Source organism: Acanthopagrus latus, chromosome 22 (assembly GCF_904848185.1).
Source record: "Acanthopagrus latus isolate v.2019 chromosome 22, fAcaLat1.1, whole genome shotgun sequence".
NCBI classification, from domain to species: Eukaryota; Metazoa; Chordata; class Actinopteri; order Spariformes; family Sparidae; genus Acanthopagrus; species Acanthopagrus latus.
In genome coordinates, this window is record NC_051060.1 from 15,356,307 (window position 1) to 15,378,091 (window position 21,785).

At 42.3% G+C, this 21,785-nt stretch overlaps 2 protein-coding genes across 6 annotated transcripts in view; both read left to right on the forward strand.

The window, feature by feature from the left end:
* Window positions 1-14,569, forward strand: part of stxbp5a (syntaxin binding protein 5a (tomosyn)) — a 98,913-nt gene extending 84,344 nt beyond the window's left edge. The window contains exons 20-28 of one of the 2 annotated variants that reach the window (XM_037087353.1): window positions 1,184-1,246; window positions 2,651-2,704; window positions 5,312-5,362; window positions 6,494-6,775; window positions 6,889-7,258; window positions 8,968-9,133; window positions 9,880-9,991; window positions 10,104-10,324; window positions 11,383-14,569. In XM_037087353.1, coding sequence (XP_036943248.1) covers window positions 1,184-1,246; window positions 2,651-2,704; window positions 5,312-5,362; window positions 6,494-6,775; window positions 6,889-7,258; window positions 8,968-9,133; window positions 9,880-9,991; window positions 10,104-10,324; window positions 11,383-11,424 — 1,361 coding nt within the window. In that variant the 3' untranslated portion in view covers window positions 11,425-14,569. The remainder of the gene's footprint in view (window positions 1-1,183; window positions 1,247-2,650; window positions 2,705-5,311; window positions 5,363-6,493; window positions 6,776-6,888; window positions 7,259-8,967; window positions 9,134-9,879; window positions 9,992-10,103; window positions 10,325-11,382) is intronic. The other variant, XM_037087354.1, reaches the window with a different exon arrangement.
* Window positions 14,570-15,952: 1,383 nt separating this feature from the next.
* sash1a (SAM and SH3 domain containing 1a) overlaps window positions 15,953-21,785 on the forward strand; it is a 270,190-nt gene continuing 264,357 nt past the window's right edge. Inside the window, exons 1-3 of one of the 4 annotated variants that reach the window (XM_037085801.1) lie at window positions 17,913-18,232; window positions 18,694-18,833; window positions 19,381-19,446. In XM_037085801.1, coding sequence (XP_036941696.1) covers window positions 18,825-18,833; window positions 19,381-19,446 — 75 coding nt within the window. In that variant the 5' untranslated portion in view covers window positions 17,913-18,232; window positions 18,694-18,824. Of the gene's footprint in view, window positions 15,963-17,912; window positions 18,233-18,693; window positions 18,834-19,380; window positions 19,447-21,785 lie in introns of those variants that run through there. The other 3 variants (XM_037085802.1, XM_037085799.1, XM_037085800.1) reach the window with 3 other exon arrangements.

Below are 21,785 nucleotides of genomic sequence, written 5' to 3' on the forward strand. Positions count from 1 at the left end.
GTTTATTTTCAGTAAAGGTCTGATTTAGAATTATAAGTAGTCTTTCAGGGAACATTACGATGGCTCTGTGCCAGCGGAGCCGACTAACAGTTATTACTTAGACTCCAGTAACCCCGAAGGTCCCACACCCCTGAGCACATCCTCACACCGATCCGAATGTGAGAATGAATCATTAAAACAACACACTCTGAAATGCATCGAGTTCATGAGGCTGACACACAACGCGGCACTTTGAATAACTCTGCCTTTGCCCATCTGCCTCTCCCTGTCTATCTCATTCACACACACACACGCGCGCACTCTCACAGCCCATCCTTTTTACACAAACGCCACTGCAGCCTCTTCTGATAGACTGTAAGGTGCTTTCAGCATGGACACACTGCCACCCTGTGTCAGACGACAGCAGCGCGGCCACTGCGGAGGATGCCGCAGTCTCATGACGATGCGCTGCCCATGCTGAGGCGAAAGTTTGATGGATGAATTAGTGGCCTGCGTGCGAGATAATGAGTGACTTATTTATGGTGCGCAGACACACACACACACATACACAAAGCTTGTGCACATGTAAATACACACAGAGCATCTGGTGTCACTGACTGGTGAGCAGTGGGCTGGCACCTGTCAGAGCTTGGCGAGGGCAAGCAGTAATCAGGCATCCAGCTGTGTTTCTCTGCCAACAGGGAGCTGCTGTCTGCTTGGCTTTCTGCCTCGCAGGACAATGTCGCACACACACGCACGCGCGCACACCCACATGCATGCGACAAATGGAGGAATAAGACCCTAAGTTAGATGAAGAAAACGATAAAGAAGCAGAGCTGAAGTTTTTTGATTGGCTGGTCTGTCGGTCAGTTTAATCCTGTGAAGAGAATCAAACATGGGAAACACTGATTTATAGATATGGCCGAGTCCAATCTCCAATCCCTTTTTTTATATCCGAGGCTTCTGAAGTGGCAGTATACGATGAGGGCAAGTCACACGCTCAAAAACTCCACTACAGTGGATTTTTTTTTTCCAAGTTTGTGAATTGGAGGGGGGAAAAAAATCAAGGCTTTGAAAGTTTCTTGAGAAAAGATATAAATAGAAACTGGTCGTTGGCATTATTTAAAAATATATTTTGTGCAGGAATTTGACACAAAAAGTTCCTGTGTTCGTCTCACTTCTCACATGTTTTTCTCCTCCGCAGGTCTGTGCGACATCAACGAGGGCTCCGCCACATCGGAGGACCGCTGCAAATCCCCCACTTCAGGTAACATGTCCTTCAGGAGTAACATAGCAGAGGCTTTGTGCCAATTCAGACGTGAAACCCAAACAGGGAACCAGTCGAACAAGAAGAGACCTATAATGCCACGTATTTGAATGCAAAGGGGAGCATTTGTTAGGAAAGAAGATTAATGTTTTGCAGAGCGTCTACTTTTAATATAGTTTTATTGAAATTGTTGCTCATCAAACCAGAACTACACAGAAGATTTTTTTTTTTTTGAACCATTGAATAGTCTGCCTGTCAATTTCATTCCGCTTCAGAAATGCACTGTTTGAGTTTATTACTGTGCGTTTAGGGTTTACGAGGAAATTTTCCCCATTTGTGCATGCATTCTTTTTTTTGTTACCACTTCGCAGGGCTTCAACAGACAGGAGTACACTGGTTTTATTTCTCTCGTGCTGTAGGTTGTAAACCTGTCTGTTCTACGACTGTGCTAATTCACCGTGACAGCTAAAGAATCATAAATTGAATTAGACTGTGAAACAAATCTCTGCAATTCTGGTGCCGAAGCCCCCGTTAATTAACGTTAATCAGAGTGTGATTTTAAAAATGTGAAAGTTCGACCTGAAGGGGGCCTCAGGTATTTTTTCACAGTGTCAGCAACTACATGACTGCATAACGGTGAAAAATATCCTCCGGTGAAATGCGTTTTATCAGTCGCCGGATTATGAGAATTAACTTTTGACTTTTTGGGGATTTTTCGAGCAGAGATACCCCCTTCAGTTACATATTACACATGTGTGGGTATTTAGTCTATTTAATCTGGAATACAACAAATATAGCAATATAGTCTGTCGCAGCAGCTCCGTTGCTCTTTTATTTGCCTTCCTCTCCCACTCCACGTCACTTATATTACAGCTGAAGATGCTTGAAGAGAGCGCAGCCCAGATCCATCTCATTATGGCGTCACTTGGCATTAGCAGACTTTAAAAAGGTCAGACAGAAAAACAAAAATCTCAGACTCAAGTCTGGAGTTCTGCCGCTGTGTCCAGGTATGACTGGCTGTCCCGCCACTCCCCTCCCTCACCATGTCTTGCGCCACTAGACTGTGGCCTGATACATCTGTCTGAGTTGCATTATTCATAGGACGGAGAGAGATAAGGTGTCCTCCCTGCAAAGAGTTGTCTGCCTTAACACTCATTTAGTCAAGGGGGGAGCATTTGGAGCTTTTTTCTCTGCTGTCAGTGGGAGAAAGTAATTTAGAAGCGGCGTCACCCGTTTAACCTTAAAATAAGTTGCTGTGTAATTTATAAAGACACCATGAGTGCCAAGGGAGTGTCAGTTCATCAAGGAGAAGTCAAAAAATAGTTAGAATTTGAATTACTGAAACTGAGGGTGTTTCTAACTGCACATTTACTCTACTTTACTTCCCCCCCACACCCACAAAAGTGTTGACGTCAAACAGCAATCTACAGCAATTCTACAATGGAGGTGGTAGAGGAGGTAAGGCTGGCCACAGAGTAGGCAGGACAAACAAGTCCAGATCTATCCCCCACCCCCCCCCCCTCCCCTGTCTCTGTCCTCTGTTTCATGGTCACTACCAAGGGAATACTACAGAACAGAGAGTAGACAGCCAGGTTCTGGGTTAGCTTCTGTTCCGCTATCTTATGGTTCCAACTGTATTAAAATCACGAACAACGGTAGTTTCTTTCGTGGTCAAAATGACAAGGAGCTTGTACGTTTTACCTCACATGTTAAGTAATCAATTATGGTTAGAAGGCCATACACTGAGAACTGAAGGCTAGCGGAGCAGAGGCTAACCTGGAGGCAGGGCAAGAAATGTGCTGTCTGTATACAGACAGTAGAGCATCGACTGCCTCAGACGAACGTTTGCATGCTACATGTATGTAGCACGAGTGTCATATTGTAACTGTGCCTGCGTGTGACATCTGTCCTGACCCCCAACAAACAGACCCCCTCGTGTGCATTTTTTGAGTTACATTGGTTGGCGTTTCTCTGTCCGTCTCTGTGGTGGTGATGGCGCCGATAAGTGAGGAGCAATTCATCTGTCCAAATGTGTCTTTGTCTACCTTAAGTGTGTGTTGATTAAACAGAGATATTAATTCTGGTTGATGGTAATGGGTCTCGTCCTGTCGGTAGGGCTTTTTTTGGGTTCTGCCATCTGATCAGATTCAGGTGGTAATGAGTGGGTTTCTGAAATGACATCAGAGACTAGAGGGTTTGACCTCGCCCGACTGGTCCTCAAACCAGTGTGGCTTTTGAAGCAGCCTGACATCTTTTTAATTAGTCTGCATGCACGACAAGTGTTTCAAAAAATTACTTTATCCCCATCCTCCTATTAGCTTTGCAGCCCCTCTGAAGGCAGAGACGTGGCATCTTTATTATTCTCACCGGCTCATGGAGTTTGGTGACCTCATGTCATTCTCAGTGTAGATAGACAGACAGATCTGATCAGTAAGAATAAGTTAAATTACCTATATGCATGTACAAGGCCCTTCAAGGTGCAATATGTAAGAATTAACCACTAACTGCTGCTAACTGTAGCTGCAATTAGCTAGGAAGCTCAGTTTAATGTGTAGCTAGCGGTCAACTCTCAGATGGTGGTGTTTGCTACCCGTATGCTAACAGTGTTTACTATTACTATCAGAGCATCACCTTTTGCGGTACACACTGACAGGGGGCTAGCTGGTTAGCATGCTATCTTCAATATGATATGAAGCTGTCTTCCACATAACATCACTCTGACAACAGTTTAAGTTCATTTTGTTTATTTCACCTTTAAACTAAAGTGAATGAAAGCGAAGAGTTGGCCATGTTTTAAGCATTGATTGTAGTGAAGTTATGGGGGTGAAAAATTCAATAAATAGTGAAGTGTTTCCACCAAATTATTACTCTAAAATGGAAATTTAAAAAAAGTAATTCTGATTAAGGCAAAAATACAGAATGATGAAGAGAATCAAGGTTAACCCAACCCAAATTGAGCTTGATATCAAAGGATATTAAAGGTTTACTGGTATATAATATTCATAACTGTGCCTTCATTAGTGTAGAATCACCTGAAAATCAGAATTCTTACTATACGTCTATTACTTCTGCAGAGGGAGCGAGGTGGGCCCTGTTCCTCCTCCTGACATGTTGCTCTGCCTTCTACAATAGCCCAGAAGGGACAAAATAAACTCTGAAGGCTTCTTGCTTTTCTGCTTTTTCAGCATATTTCTGTGGCTATTGTACCGGAGCGTTAATCCCGCGCACTGGCCCTTTTAAGGATGTCATTATTTAGAGGGTTTTTGAGTGAATTTCTTTATTTGTCAAAGCCAAAGGATTCTGTCAGATTTTATACCAAAAAGACACTTAAGCTAGCCGTATCTTCATTACTTCGTAACAACCATCAGAGGATGTAATATTTTAATGCATGCATGATGAATAGCCCATTTATATTATAGAGAGTTTCTCCTATTTCTTTCCCCTACAGACAGAAAAAACGATATTCATTGTCATTTTCTACTGACAAGTTCACTCTTTTAAAAGAAAAAATGACTTGCAAAGCAGTGCTAAAAAACAAACGCAATTTGGTTTCTTACATATTTTTTTTCCTACCTGAGACTCTTATAGGTAAGTGTGCCTAAACAAATATGAAATGAAAAAGGAAAACTAAAACTTAAAGACTCAGCTAGCCTTTTTTTCCACTGTCTTCTTCCATCTCCTGTTCAGTATTTTCTGTTTCCTGTTACCTTCCTGTTCTTGGTGCATGCTCCTGTGGCATGAGGGTCCTGGATGGCTGTGCGGTTTCGATGTGTCTCACTGTACCGGTCCACTCTCTTCCAGGGCATGGTGCAGTCAGAGATCACCTCCTTTGTTTTGTCTTTTGCAGCATGCCTCTGTGGCCCACAGGGTTGTCTCTGATGCAGTGTCTCTTCTAGTCAATTAAACCTCCACACGGCATGTGTTTCACAGCCTTTTGTCTTTTTTTCTTGTATTTTTAAAGCTTTGTGCACAATCCTAGCCCGATGCTAGTTACCTAGCTTTTGCATGGCATCAAGTGTTAGCTTAGATGTGTGTTTGTAAAGAGGGATGTTCTCTTTTTTCCAGCAAAGATGTCACGGAAATTAAGCTTGCCTACTGAGCTAAAGCCAGACTTGGGTAAGCCTTGACTTCGTGTCTCCAAACAATTTGTATGGAAATGCAGTATATCTTTCTCCTCACGTCAGCTGGACTCCACCACATGCCTTTTTTTTTTTTCCTTTTTCTTTTAGTCTGGTCTCATCTGGTTATTATTAGCCTCACAATTGGCAAGCTGCGCAGATGTTCTCCTAAGTTTGCATGAGAAAAAAACAAAAAACAAAGTAGCACTGATCTGACCAGAACTGAAATTTATGCTAGCTAAACAAAAAAAAAAAAATCACAGTGTTGGAATTAAATTGATGGTGAAATTCTCCACAGACTCCCACTGTTTGACCTTGGTGGGGGGAGGGGGTTCTTTTCTCGAGGTCAGTGGTGCTAAGCTAAACTATGCGCACTCCATCTCACCATAAAAAAGCTTTTTCTGTAACTTCCTGCGGCTTTTTTTCTCTTTTTTCTCTTCTGTGCTCTTCGTGTCTTTCCTTTCTCTGTCTCTTGATTGGTCAGTTTTAAAAATTCTTCTCCTTTCTAGTAGCAGAAACATTGGAATTTTATTTTATTTTTTTTAATAAAGGTGTCAAATTAAAAATGTGCAAGTGCCAAAACATTTATCTGTCTACTTGTTTTACAATCCAGTGTGATACACTTAGGTGCCTGAGTTGTTTCAGACTAATGAAAGCTGCTGATTGATTGGGGATGGGTTAAAATGTGTCTTCAAAATGTGAATCTGTCTGCAAACTGTTTCTACTGTATAATATGTGTATATATATATATATATATATATATATATATATATATATATATATATATATATATATATATATATATATAGATATATATATATATATATATATATATGCACACACGATGTGTGCATTATATACAGTCAGCATCAGTTAGGTTTCAAATGAAGTGGCAGTTCAAATCACAAGATCTATCCAATGATAAGAATACAAGCCCATACTTTTGGGTTTCTCTCTAAAGTTTTATTGCATCTACATCGTCAATATCTCACAGAGATCAGTTGTAAACAAATGCAATTGTTTCTTTTGTATTCACAGCACACTGTGCATATTTGTGGGGTTTTTTTTCCTGTCTTGGGACTGCGCTGCCTTTGCGGGTGCTTTACCTCTCTCTGTTTTCCCCTTACTGTCCTCCTGTCTGTATGCCCGCCGCGGGGTGCCAACCCATTAGACCACCGAGACAATTCCTTCAGCCGCTCGCGCTCCTCCAGCGTCACCAGCATCGACAAGGAGGCCAAGGAGGCCGTCAGCTCCTTCCACTTCAGCGAGAGCTTCGCCCGGAAGGGGGACAGCACCTTGACGCCCTGCCTGTACGTGGGCACCTCCCTGGGCACCGTGCTGGCTCTAGCCATCACGCTGCCGCCCGCTGGGGAGCAGCGGCAACTGCAGCCGGTCATCATTGCGCCTACTGGTGGGTGTCAGGAGAGATGATGGAGGGAAAAAGTGATGCAGCTGTTGATGCTGTGATGTTTATTATGAAATCAGAGTTTTTTTCACTACAAGCCTCTTCCTTCCACACATCAGGCATGTTGGTACGGGTCAAGGGCAGCATCATGCGGATGGCTTTCCTCGACTCGACTGGCGCCCTGGTGCCACACGCGTTTGAGCCGTGGTTTGAGCCCAACGTGACAGCGGATGGCGAGGAAAGAGAGAAGGTCCGCAAGCGCAGGCCCGTCTCGGTGTCCCCCTCCACCTCCCAGGACCTCAATGAGAGCCAGTACGCTGTGGTGTGCTCAGAAAAACAGGCCAAAGTCATCTCCCTCCCCTCCCAGACCTGCATCTACAAACACAGCATCACCGAGACCTCCTTCATCCTGCGAGCGGACGTGGTGCAGATGAGCCAGGGCGCGTGTGTGGCGTGCTTCTGCGCCAACGGCCACATCATGACCCTCAGGTGAGACACGCGGCAGCCGCAAATAGACAGTTATTATAAAAGCGCATCAAACAAAGTTGCCTCGGATTAAATCACGTTTGTGTCATTAGATCTTTTTGTGTTATGTGTTTCACAGAGAACAGTATTTCAGCTTGAGTTTTGTTTGTTAAAGAAAGATGCTGCATGGTCACTGTTTTGAGAGCAGAAAAAAAGATCCATTTTGCAAGTCTGTGTTTATGTACTATAATAAAATAATAATATACAATGTTTTTCACAGTGGCTCTTATCCTCTTCTATAGATTTGCTGTTCTTTATATTTGAATCTGTGAAAATAGGTGTAAAAAAATGTTGGGTATGCAACTTGTTTTCGTCAGGATCATTTTGTTGAGTTTGTTGTTGTATTACTCACTTCAACCACTGGAGGCTGATGCACATCAGTGCCAGTGTTCTACCATTCAAAGCATGTTTCCCACCTGTTTCTTCTCTCTCTATGAAAAAAAAAAGAATTTCAGGCGCATGGAAAGATTATCCTGGCAGAACCTTTTCCCACCTGTTCTTAATCATAAAGACAGGAAATGGAATCATTCCGATCATACTTAAGAAATGATGAACATTTTCTTTTCTTTTGTGCTTCCAGTGTGTAATATTAATGATACAAAACACTAAGATTAGAAAAGATGGAGATATAAAGAAAGCGGTGTCTAGCTATCAGCTAGTCAACCAGTTAGCTATTTTATATCAGTTCTGACCAGAGTGAGATGCGTATGAGCTCATTGGGGTCGTGGATAAGGACTGAGATGACAGTTGGGTATTTATCTCTATTTTGGCAGAAATAAAATTAGTATTTGTGACACTCTGAGCCCACAGATGGACTGTGGAGAAGTGGATTAGACACAGAAGTAGCTTGAAAAGTTTACTTAGATGGGTTTTTTTTTTCGTTCTTTTTTCACAGTGAAACTTGTCACTAATGGAATCCATTTGAGTCAATGTTTATCCAAGCTGACTGGGTGAATGTTTAATCTTCTCAGCGCCCGCCCTGTTATGAGTCATTTATAATTCCTTGTAGTCCACGAGCGCAAAGCAACTGCTGTTTAAGTTCCGGCTTAATTTAACAATATCATTTTAGTGACAGATTGTCTTTTTAAAATGGCAGAAGTAAATGCTGTCCCCGCTGAGACAGACAGGGTCGTCATATCACATACTCAATTAAGCTTCTCCTTCTGCTCAAGTTGTCATTCAGAGTCAGACAAAAAAAACAACTTCTGTCCTCACACAGCCCTGCAACAAAACGCACCCTCACTTGTCCTCAGACCACCAGTGCCTCCACAGACCTGCCATTGACCACTGACTGCCTCGGCACTACCCTAACACCAAATGTTGTCCTAAATTTAAAACCAACGTGACGAGACTTGGAATTATTCTCGGAAGGATATAAAGTGAGGAAGAGTGTATTAATGCATCTCTCATCATCATTAATCTTCTCTACTTCCGCAGAGGAGGGAGACAGAACAGCCGTCCATATGGGTGTCTGACAAAACAAGGGTGTCCAGCTGTCTGCCTGTCTGCCTGTTTGTCTGCGTGTCCTCAAATACGATTAAAAAAAAGTCAGCTAAAGTGGTGAAACTTGTGTTCATTTGATCGGGGTCTGGCCAAACCTGTAATATAAAGGGAAATTCTTGCCTCCAATCTAAAATAACCCAAATCCTTTCTGTGTTTTCCTCCCCATCTAGCGTGCCGGGTCTGAGACCGCTCATGGATGTAAATTACCTGCCTTTGACGGATATGCGGATAGCCAGGACGTTCTGCTTCACCAACCTGGGTCAGGCCATGTACCTCTGCTCCCCCACTGAGATCCAGAGGATCACTTACAGCCAGGACATCTGCGAAAACCTACAGGTCGGTTTCCACATACAGGACAGCGTGTGCATGGCTTGAGGGGAGTCCAACCCATTCCTGTCAACAGGACATCTCGAGGGGTTAGGAATTTGGGTGGGGAGAGGGTCAAAGGTCAAGGTCACTACGACCTAATGGCATCTGCTCCCACACACCAGGTCAGGGGTTGCTTTTCCTGAGCTATGGCTTTGTGACTAACGGACAGAGGATGTTTTGCTAAATATCATGACATCACAGTGGATTTAACCTCTGCCCTTTTGGATACAAATCGTCTTAACGTCATTGTTTTGTCTTATTAGACATTTGTGTAAAATGTTGTCAGAGTTACTGTATGAATTCTTGAGCTCTAATTAGTTTATACTTGAGCCTCAGTGAACATCTGTTCCCCATTTAAGGAAATCCCCGCAAGGCGTTCTCGAGATAACACAGTCAAAGGAATGGGACGGACAACCTGTAAATATAAAGCCATGCATGGCACGGAGGCATAAAAATCATTATTTATTTATTTGTTTGTTTGTTTATGAACATCATTCGACACCATAGCTCAGGAACAGCAACATGACTGATGCACGGAGGCACACAACCACTAACTCTAGTTATAAAATCAAATGACATGGTTACTGTAACACAACAACAAGAGCACACAGTTATTATATATACTTTATATTATTTTGTATGTTACAGCTGTGTAAAGATACTGAGACAGTAAGAATGAATGTAGCAGTGTAATGTATGTGCTGATGTTTCAGGAGATGCTGGGCGAACTTTTCACACCAGTGGAGACACCGGAGGCACCGAACAGAGGGTTCTTCAAAGGTCTCTTCGGGGGCGGAGCACAGTCTCTGGACAGAGAGGAGCTATGTACGCCAAACCTATACATGCACAGATCTGCCAGATTTGGTTCAGTTCTCTGTTTTTAACATCAGACTCACGCATCTCTCCCTGTTATTTTCCCTCGAATCTCCTCCCTCAGTTGGCGAGATAGCCGCTGGAAAGGCATCCCGAAGTTTGGCCCAGCACATCCCAGGCCCCGGTGGCATCGAGGGAATGAAGGGGGCCGCCTCCGGTATAGTCGGAGATCTGGCGCGCGCCCGGATAGCGCTGGATGAGAGAGGCCAGAAACTGGGCGAGCTGGACGAGAGGACGGCTGCCATGATGGCCAGCGCGGATTCCTTTTCCAAACATGCCCATGATGTGAGTCTGAAACATGGACATACATACATGGGCAAAGTGCTGCAAGAAATGAAAACTACGTGGTTGTGTTGGCTAAAATACACAGCTTACAGAGAAATTGAACTAAATCAAGTTTATTTCTCACAGGTAATCATATAAGGTACAATCAGTGAAAAGTAATCCCTCTGTTCCTTCAATTTTGGCATTTAAAAGATTGGACTAAAAGACAAAAATTGGGATGGTCGAGATCCTAAATGGTAATAATCTCTGAGAGGCGAGAGACATTGTTGATTAGCGCTGTCTCAGTTGTTTAGTTGGTAATGACATCTGAGCAACTGTGTAGACTCTTTCTATGAAGTATTTCAGCTATATTACACACTGACACTGCTCATCCATCAGGGGGCAGTATGTGCATGTGGAAAGTATACAGTGCTGTAGATGGGGACCTTACTCTACTGTCACACATGTATTAATCACATATGTCATCACCTGTATCAAACAATTCTTGAAATTTGATATGGTCAAAGGCAACATGTGATATTAAAGTAGTGGATGAGGGTTTTAGACTTTAAAGGGTGTTTACAGGCCTTGGGGATTACTTTTCATTAGTGAAAAAAGCAGAATAAAGCCATTTGTGGCTGCAAGCAACTAAAATGCCTCCAGTGATGTTACTCAGTTGCATCATGGGTAAAGTAGCTGCCAGGTTTTAAGGCATGGAACTCACTGTTTGGACTCATTGTGGATAGTTGAAAAACAACTGATCAGATCAGATACCCCGGAAAAAAGACATGTAGCCTCTTTCAAAACCTGGTGCATACATTACCCACACTGCAACTCAGCCACAGAGCGACCTCATTGGAGTACAGTTCATCAGATTACTTGCAGCTTCATTACTTCATCGCATATGCAGTTGTTCTCCCCAAGACCCGTAAACACACTTCAATGTGTAAAAGTGGCACAGTTTCCCTTTACGCCTGGAATTAATAATGAAAATCGCTGATTCTGTAACTCACCAGTCGGAAAGTAGTTCCTCACATTCCTTTTCTCTCGCTCTTACTGCAACATTCCCTCTGTTTCAGATGATGCTGAAGTGCAAAGACAAAAAGTGGTACCAGTTCTGATCAGTGACAGGAGGAAGAGGAGCAGAGCTCCACGGACACAACTGTCACCCTCCATCAGCTCATTTGGACTCACCGTGACCCCCACCCATCCGTCTGTCCGTCCGCTCATCCATCCCTACGAGCCTTTCTTCACTGGGATACCTGGGATTTTCTTCCCTAGCACAATGTTGAATACTGTTCTTACCTCAGTCTTAGGGTGGAACTGAGGAGTAGACAGAGGAGAAGGACAAACCTCAGAGGGAGCAAATAAATGGTGTCTCTCTTTTCTTTTCTTTTTTTTTTTAAATGTCCTCGTCTCTTCGTTTTATCTCTGTTCAGCCTCTCCTCCGAGGTAGCCGTTAGGCCCACACGCCTGGTGATTTCTTCATTCTCATTTGCCAAAAAAAAAAGAAAAAAAGTCCTTTCACCATTGTCTCCGCTCAGAGGGGCCTGTCTAGGGGAACGGGATTCAAAAACCGACAAACACGTCTGAAAAAAGACAAATACCTAACGAAGAAACAGACTACAAAAAAAATTAAAGTGTAAAAAAGAAAGGAAAAAGAATCTAAATACATCATTATATATACATAAATCTAATAAATGTGCAACGCTGTTATCCACTTCCGAGTACTAAAGAAAAAGGGATGGCTCATCGATGGAGACAGGGGCGAAGGGGCCCTCCAAAGGAGGCGAACGCTGGAGAGCCCACGGGAAGTGCTGAGACAGTGACGCCTCCTCTATGCAGAGAGTCGCCGGGATTTTAAAAAAAAAGCAACTTATTCTGATGTACACTGGATATTTCACTCTAGACTCTCCTTCTGTGTACTTACAGACTTTCATATCGTTACCAACAGTGTGTGCGTGTGTGAGTGTGTGCGGCGTGCGGCGTGCGTGCGTGTGTGTGTGTGTGTGTGTGTGTGTGTGTGTGTGTGTGTGTGTGTTAATTTCTATTTTTCTTGCCATTCCCTCTATTTGTTATTCGTTGGGGTTTTTTGCTCTGTCTGTATTATTGGAGAATCTCTTATTTTTCTATTGTCGTGAAAGTGGATGACGTTTGCTTTGTTGAAAAATATAATATATAAGTTTTGTGGCTTTTTTTTGTCTGACAAACTCAGATTAATTTCTCTGTATGAAAAGGGCTGGAATCTAAAAAAAAAAAAAACGGAGGGCAAGGATATAAAAGGCATATATCATTTAGTGCTTGCTGGACACGACGGCACCGGATTATACCGACTCTGAAATCTCAGAAGCAAGTTCGTTTTGTTCTCTTTACCCGAGGACTTCCTTTTTGGCGACCTGTCTAGTGTGACGTTCACAATTGCCTCGCTCACACTCAGTTGGAGAACTTCCACGGTTTGGCTTTAGTCTGTGAGCATGACCACCAAGGCCAATGGGATCGGTGTTAAATGCTAATGCTAATAGTCGCGCCAGATTTGTCGGTTCAGGAGTTTTCCGAATTCCGTGTGAATATGAGTAGAAATGCTATTCATGTGTACTCGTATATGCAGGATACCGAAAATATGGGTGTATAATCCTTTAAAGGCATACATTTGACACATTATTTCAGTTGTTCGCTGACAGCATCTATGAGAACGTTGTCCGTCTTTTGCTGATATTTATTTATTGAGGCGCGAGAGATGTTTGGTGTCAGAAAACCTCACTGTCATTATTATTATTATTATTATTATTATTATTATTATTATTATTATTATTATTATTATCTCGTTTCTATATCCATATTTGCAGTAAAAGCTCAAATGTGGTGTGTATCTCTCTGTCTACCAGGCTTTTAAACCTTTATTTGTATATAAGTAAATAGTTTGACAATCTTTAAGACCAACCGGAAAGTAAATGTCGAGGTTGCCCGAGCAACAACAAGAGGAGAGAGGCCATATTTTTTCTGACGCCAAAGAGTTGCTTTAGCTTTTTTCCATTGCTTTCATTGTTTTTTGGCACGTCACTCTGTGAGTCATGTGGAAAAAAACACGGTACGGCTTCACAGACCCGGGGATCAGGTCTGTTTCGGGATCATCGTCATCTCCATCGCCGCTTCATCATGGTTTCAAGGGAAATGGAGCAAGTTGCAATGGAACTCAGCCATTTTACAGTGCTATTGTATATGTCATCAAATGTAACATTTGGACTAATGTTTAATGTTTTAAAGTGGCCTAACTGTTGGTTGATGAGACCTGAAACCACTCCCGCTACAGGTCGGACACAAACAATATATTTATGGTATTCATCTGTGTGTATGTGTGTGTGGGGAGATGTGTGCGTCACTGTGTGCATCTGTCTGTGTGTCAGAGTGCGTTCAAGTGACATGATTTAAATATTTTTGAGTTTGTTTTTTAATAATTGATGTCGATGTCCTAGTCTCACCAGTCAGCAGTCCGTGTCCGGTTACGTGTCCGTCACACTAACTCAAAGCCACCGCTGATGAAAAAAAAAAAGAAAAAAAGATAACAATAAAAGGCTTAATAACGAGCATCGGAGGATGACCTTTAAAATTTCTGGGTTTCAACTTAACTCACGCATGTTCAGTATTTGCACACATGCTTTGACTTCTCCCTCAGTCTTTTGAGCTTTGACCTCTTGAAGTCTCTCTTTCTCCGGTGAGTCTTCCACTTACTCCGTTGGTCCCCACAGCTACAGATATGGCCTTCTTCTGTGTTTAGTTAGTGTCGTAGTGTGGATGTCGGTAGGCAGAGCCCCCCCCCCCCGGGACTCCGAGGAAAGATAACTCCTTCTAGCTAGAGGTCATCCTCAAAAAACCCGTTCAGTGTCTTTCCTTCCGACCCAGCTGTTATTTGTATGTTTCTGTTCTTTTTTTCTTTTTTCTTATACTTGTTTTTCTTTCGTTTCATATTATTTGAGTGATTTGTTTTCTAATCCATACACTACAGTATGCAGTATTCCTACCCAATACAGTCCACACACTCGAGCAGCAAGAGGGAGTCCTGTCTATCTGCCATATGCCATCTTCTGTCCCGAAAAATTCAACAAGTTATCAGTGGGTTGCAGTATTTTTCTCATTGTAGCCAATTTTTCTTGTACAGTTTTATGCAACTTTCACATGGATGTTTATGACTTTATCTGCTGCCACAAAAGTTTAGAAATTCTGTAGATAGAGATTACTGTGCAATGGAAAATAAAAGTGGAAAATGTACTTTTTGTGTCTTAAAGCATCTTTTATAAACACCCTAAACTGATTTAACTGTGTTCAGATGAAAGATAACCATGTGTTTCTGCATTTAAAGCACCATTTTGTATTTTTCCCCTTAAAGCTATAGTCTGTAAATGTTTTTTTGTTATATTTGCTAAAATTGTCATTATGATCTGACAGTACAATAAGATACAGACCAGCTGTGTAAAAATCCACTGTCTGTGTCTCCATGCAGTGGCTTCAATTTGATTTGCAAGAACACAACCAATCAGAGCCAAGGGGAGTGTCTTAGAAGTGTCAGTCACTCTCGTGTATACACTGCTGACAGCCCCCCTCCCTCAGGTAGTGCGTACTGGGCAGTGCCCCTCCCCCGCCAGGCGCAGTGCCCGCTCTTACTTGGTCAGATACATTCAAGCCCAAACTTTTAACAATGGTGGAGAATGGATAACAACAGCAGAGCTTGAAAATGCCACACCATTGCCCCCCCAAAGAGAAGAAATAAGAAGATTGACGAAGGAAACAGTGTACAAAGAATTGGACTGAGCCAGAGAGAAAACTAGGATAAATATCGGAGTGATATCAAGAGTGACACAGAGTTAGCGGCTTTTCTGCTGGACAAGTAGGGACTCCTGCTTTATGTTTTATTCTTTGTTTTAACCAGAAGGCTATTGTGGCAGTGGTTATAGTAATACTCGCAATAGTGCTTATCTCTGTACGATGTTGCAGTCGAGCTATGTAGATTATTGGTAAATCTAGCTTGTTAGCTTGTATGCTAACTCCGGTGTTTAGCTCTGTTTTTTATGGCTACTGGTTAGCAAAAGTGTTTTTCAAGTGATTGGGCAGTTAGAACATTAGTTTTTGTTCAGGACGCTCTTGAGTGGTTGAATTGGTCTAGAGAAATAATGTTACTTATGCTTCAGAAAGGCAGCATGGCAAAAATACTGCACCAGGAAATGATTGCCTAGTTAAAGTTAGCTGGAACATTGTTTGCTGCTTGGGAGAATTACAGTGATCAGCATGAGAGACTCACAAAGCTCTCAAGTCTCACACACGCATTTCAACCTGTTCACATGTATTTCTCAACGCAGAGAAATTACCAGATAACACCCACCAAGTTGCTCTGCTATTTTTTAATAACAGAGGAACAGGTAGGAATCAAGTGGGTCCCCCAGAGTTCAGAAGGCCCTGCCACGCACCAGCCAATCAAATAAAAAGAATGTAGCTACTGAACAGCCAATCAAAAAATAGCATTGCATTATCCGGGTGAGATTTAGATTCCCAATTCAGAAGCTTGCTGAAGTAGCTAACGTACAGCGCAGCTGTCACATCGATCGGCATCTCGCCGAAGTAGCTACAGACTGATTGACACAGGAGAAGACCATATCCTATGAGTACAGTAAGTCACCTCATCATTTGATTTCTGCACTGGGGAATATTGTGGCCAGGCAGCTGGTAATCAGTAATGTTAGCTAACAGTTTGACCAGAGTCTGTGAACTAACCTAGCTAGCCAGATAAATCCCTGCTAATTTCAGCACCTATTCTGACACTTAGGTAACATTTTTAAGTCTCACATAAGGAGATAAACCTTAGAAATTCTGTAGCTAGAGATTACTGTGCAATGGAAAATAAAAGTGGAAAATATACTTTTTGTGTCCTAAAGCATCTTTTTATAAACACCCTACACTGATTTTACTGTGTTCAGATGAAAGATAACCATGTGTTTCTGCATTTAAATGCCAGAGCTTGAAAATGCTACACCATTGCCCCAAAGAGAAGAAATAAGAAGACTGACAAAGGAAACGGTGTACAAACAAAGAATTGGACAGAGACAGAGAGAAAACTAGGATAAATATCGGAGTGTCATTTCAGAGAGGAGAGGGAGCTGCCGGATTTGTAAGGATTCAAGAGTGATGCAGAGTTAGCGGCTTTACTGCTGGACAAGTAAGGACTCCTGCTTTATGTTTCATTCTGTGTTTTAACCATAAGGCTATTGGCAGTGGTTATAGTAATACTCGCAATAGCGCATATCTCTGTATGATGCTGCAGTCGAGCTATGTAGATTGTTAGTAAATGTAGCTTGTTAGCCTGTGTGCTAACTCTGGTATTTGGCTCTGTTTTTATGGCTGCCGGTTAGCAAAAGTGTCTTTCAAGTGACTGGGCAGTTAGAACATTAGTTTTTGTTCAGGATGCTGTGAAGTGGTTGAATTGGTCTAGAGAAATAATGTTACTCATGCTTCAGAAATGCAGCATGGCAAAAATGTTGCGCCAGGAAATGATTGCCTAGTTAGAGTTAGCTGGAATATTGTTTGCTACTTGGGAGAAACTACAGTAATCAGCATGAGACACTCGCAAAGCTCTCAAGTCTCACACACGCATTTCAACCTGTTCACACACTCACACGCCACACCCTGTATTTCTCACGCAGAGAAATTACAGGATAACACCCACCAAGTTGTGCCGCTATTTTTTAATAACAGAGGAACAGGTAGGAATCAAGTGGGTTCCCAGCAGAGTTCAGAAGGCCCTGCCATGCACCAGCCAGTCAGATAAAAAGAATGTAGCTACCGAATAGCCAATTAAAAAAATAGCATTGCTGTATCCGGGTAAGATTTAGATTCCCAATTCAGAAGCTTGCTGAAGTAGCTAACGTACAGCACAGCTGTCACATCAATCCGCGTCTCGCCGAAGTAGCTACAGACTGATCGACACAGGAGAAGACCATATCCTATGAGTTCAGTAAGTCAACTCATCATTTGATTTCTGCACTGGGGAATATTGTGGCCAGGCAGCTGGTAATCAGTAATGTTAGCTAACAGTTTGACCAGAATGTGTGAGCTAGCCTAGCTAGCCAGTTGAATCCCTTCTTATTTCAGCACCTATTCTGACACTAAGGGAATATTTTTAAGTCTCACATAAGGAGATAAACCTTAGAAATTCTGTTGCTAGAGATTACTGTGCAATGGAAAATAAAAGTGGAAAATGTACTTTTTGTGTCTTAAAGCATCTTTTATAAACACCCTAAACTGATTTAACTGTGTTCAGATGACAGATAGCCATGTGTTTCTGCATGTAAGGCAACATTTTCTATTTTTTTCCCCTTAAAGCTTTAGTCTGTAACATTTTTTTTTTTGTTATATTTGCTAAAATTGTCATTATGATCTGACAGTACAATAAGATACAGGCCAGCTGTGTAAAAATCCACTGTCTGTGTCTCCATGCAGTGGCTGCAATTTGATTTGCAAGAATCCACTGCTCTGGGTGAACACAACCAATCAGAGCCAAGGGGAGTGTCTTAGAAGTGTCAATCACTCTCGTGTATACACTGCTGACAGCCCCCCTCCCTCAGGCAGTGCATACTGGGCAGTGCCCCTCCCCCGCCAGGCGCAGTGCCCGCTCTTACTTGGTCAGATACATTCAAGCCCAAACTTTTAACAATGGTGGAGAGCGGACAACAACATCAGAGCTCGAAAATGCCACACCATTGCCCCCCCAAAGAAAAGAAATAAGAAGACTGACAAAGGAAACGGTGTACAAACAAAGAATTGGATGGAACCAGAGAGAAAACTTGGATAAATATTGGAATGTCATTTCAGAGAGGAGAGGGAGTTGCTGGATTTGTATGGACTCAAGAACGATGCAGAGTTAGCGGCTTTTCTGCTGGACAAGTAAGGACTCCTGCTTTATGTTTCGTTCTGTGTTTTAACCACAAGGATATTGTGGCAGTGGTTATAGTAATACTCGCAGTAGTGCATATCTCTGTAAGATGGTGCATTCGAGCTACGTAGATTGTTGGTGAACGTAGCTTGTTAGCTTGTATGCTAACTCCGGTGTTTAACTCTGTTTTTATAGCTGCTGGTTAGCAACAGTGTCCTTCAAGTGACTGGGCAGTTGGAACATTAGTTTTTGTTCAGGATGCTGTGAAGTGGTTGAATTGGTCTAGAGAAATAATGTTACTCATGCTTCAGAAATGCAGCATGGCAAAAATGTTGCACCAGGAAATGATTGCCTAGTTAGAGTTAGCTGGAATATTGTTTGCTACTTGGGAGAAACTACAGCGATCGGCATGAGACACTCGCAAAGCTCTCAAGTCTCACACACGCATTTCAACCTGTTCACACACTCACAGATTAGATTTAGATATTCCCGATTCAGACACTCGCTGAAGTAGCTAACGTACAGAAGAGGACAGCTGTCACATCGATCCACGTCTAGCCGAAGTAGCAACAGACTGATCGACACAGGAGAAGACCATATCCTATGAGTACAGTAAGTCACCTCATCATTTGATTTGTGTTGCTGTCGAATATTGTGGCCAGGTAGCTGGTAATCAGCAATGTTTGACTAAAGTGTGTGAACTAGCCTAGCTAGCCAGTTGAATCCCTGCTAATTTCAGCACCTGTTCTGACACTTAGGAAATATTTTTAAGTCTCACATAAGGAGATAAACCTGAATGCTCATTAACCTCAAATACACTTTTTTTTGGGAAGATTGTTGTTATGAGTTGGGTGATATCTCTGATGTAATGAAAAAGGCATAAAATGTATGTAGCAATACAATGTATATGTAGTCTATGGGTAAAATTGCATGCTTACATAGAGGAATACCTTCAACCACTTGCATTTATTGTGCATATCTTGCTGAATCTATGTGTACTTACTGTTTGTCTAGTTTTGAGTTAAAGTGCTAATTGCCAAGTCAAATTCCTGTGTGTCTACATGATGCATTTGGCGAATAAAAAGTGATTTTGACACTGAGATATATCAAACTACCTGTGCTTAATTTGCTTTGTCTCTTTCTGTTCTCTGTCTGGTAGGATACTACCAGAGCTACCCTCAACAGACTCCTTGGGACTGGAGACATCACACCTCAGGAGGTGCAGGTAGGCCTCAAAACCTGCCACCAACACCTAGAATAAACAACACTAAACATTCTTTCTCTCTCTCTCACTCTCACTCTCACCCACTCACTCTCACCCACACACACACACACACACACACACACACACACCTGCACTAAGTAATGCTAAATAAATATTTGTATTTATATAAATTGATGTGTCATTTATGAGCCCTGTTGAAAAAAACAGCAGAGACCAGCATGGAAATCATGCTGGTCTATGCTGGTTAGTACTGGTTGGTGCTGGTTTACCTGGTGGACCAGCATGATGAAGCTGGTCCACTTGGGACTTTCACAGCCAACTTCACACCTCCTCATACTCTGCAATATGAAATAAGTTTTTGACACATCCCATGCTGGTGACCAGCATACCAGCACCAAAACACAACATATGCTGGTCTTGCTGGTCACGAGCTATGCTGGTCTATGCTGTTTTTTTCCAGAAGGGAGATCAGATCCCTGTCCCCACCCCAACTAAACCCCCACCCCCGCCAAAATCTCTCTGAACTCAGTTGAAAACTTGAGAGTCCTGCACTCGTCATTGTAATTTAGTTGTACTGATCAGAACTGGGCTTATTTTGTTGTTTTTTGTTTTGAATGCACCATCTTGGTTATCTGGCTTCCCCTGTTACGTCCTTACAAGCCTGCTTGTGCACTTTTTTCTCAAATCTCCAGACTGCAGCTTTAAAATAACAACTTCAAATTGTGTAGCGTCTTGTAATGGGGTGAATGGTGTGTCTGTGTCAGCCATTCAGCCCCCCATCACTTGTTTCTGAACTACGTAACTTCAGTGAGAGGGTAGGATCACCGAGTTACATGCGTGTTTACTTCCAAGATAAAAGTTGTGAAGATTACATCTGACAAATTGTTAGAGACCTGGTGTCTGTATTTACGACAGGTGGTGTTGCACTCCAAAACAGTGGGAGGCACCGGATGGCACAGAAATGCCTATTTCTACTTAATGTTGCTTTAAATGTTGGTGGTGTTGCCATATTTGCATGTGTACACTAGATGGCAGCAAACACACACACAATTGTCTTTACAAGCAATGAGACAGAAGAGGGAAAAGAGACTGTTTCACACAATGAAATCCAACTGGCCAATGAGATGACATTATGTGATCTAACTAAGTCTTATTTGACTTTGTCTTGATTCAAGGATACCTTTAAGGACATAGAACTTCACTCAAAAGCAAGCCATCCATTTGCATTTTTCTAAGCGGCTCTGTACCATCTTGTTTTGTTGGCTTCTGGTCTGTTGAGCTCTTACATTGTGTTGCCCCCTCTTCTTAGGGAAACACAATCTTGTATTGATCACACTAAGTGATTTCTGAATGTGCTCTCCGATTTCCTTGAAGTCGGGACACAGGTGACGGAGTGGTCAGTGGAGCGCTCCAAGAGCATCTCGTCATGGATATAACTGTTCTAACCGGTTGTCTGAGCTGCACTTGAATTACAGACAAGGGCAAAGCACCTCTAAGTGACCCTGATTCTAATTCTTGGTTAAAAGTGTCCGCCACGAGAAACATGGTAATTATATGGGAGGATTTCTTTAGTATTTTTTTCCACTTTACTGCCGAATAATACGCCACTGCTATCAGAAAGTATTGTCCTGAACTTGGTCTATCTGCTCACTGGGGTCAGTTGTATATTTCCAGACGTGACTTACAGCACGGATCAATGCAGTGACCGGAGAGGCCTCTGCCTTTGGCTGATGATTTCCTGTAGAAAGACAGATTTACCCAGTGTAACCAGAGATCGTCACTTCATGCCTGCAGGCACAGTGTTTGACTCATGGTAGCTGGAGTGCAGTGTGCAAGAATTAGTTGAGACGTGGAGGCAGACAAAGCAAAATTGAATATTTTATATTTGTGCCTTGATGTCGTAGGCTTTCTGAATAAATGAGCAAGATATATACCGACAATTCTATTGTTAATAAAACTATTGATTTCTGGCTGGCAGGATAAAAAAAACAAAAAGACCCTGATTGAATTTCCTTTCTGGAGCTGTTTTATGATCGATCGCACAAAAAAGCAGCTATTTCTCCACAAGTTTGGCCAAACTGTTTCATAACTGTTTTTGTTGAGGGTTAGAGTGTAAGAAATGTCATCTGGTCTGCCAAACTTGATTCAAGAACAAAACTGGGTGAATTAGAGTTGTGCCTTCCTGTAATATCAACAAATGTATTAATTGAGATGCACAAGTTCCCACTCCTGCAAAAAATCAATTTATCTCACACTTTGCTTAAATGTGTCTGCACAATCCACAAAAAGGCGTTCACATAAAATATTCTAGCACTGGTTGGGGTTATGACTCTCTCCTC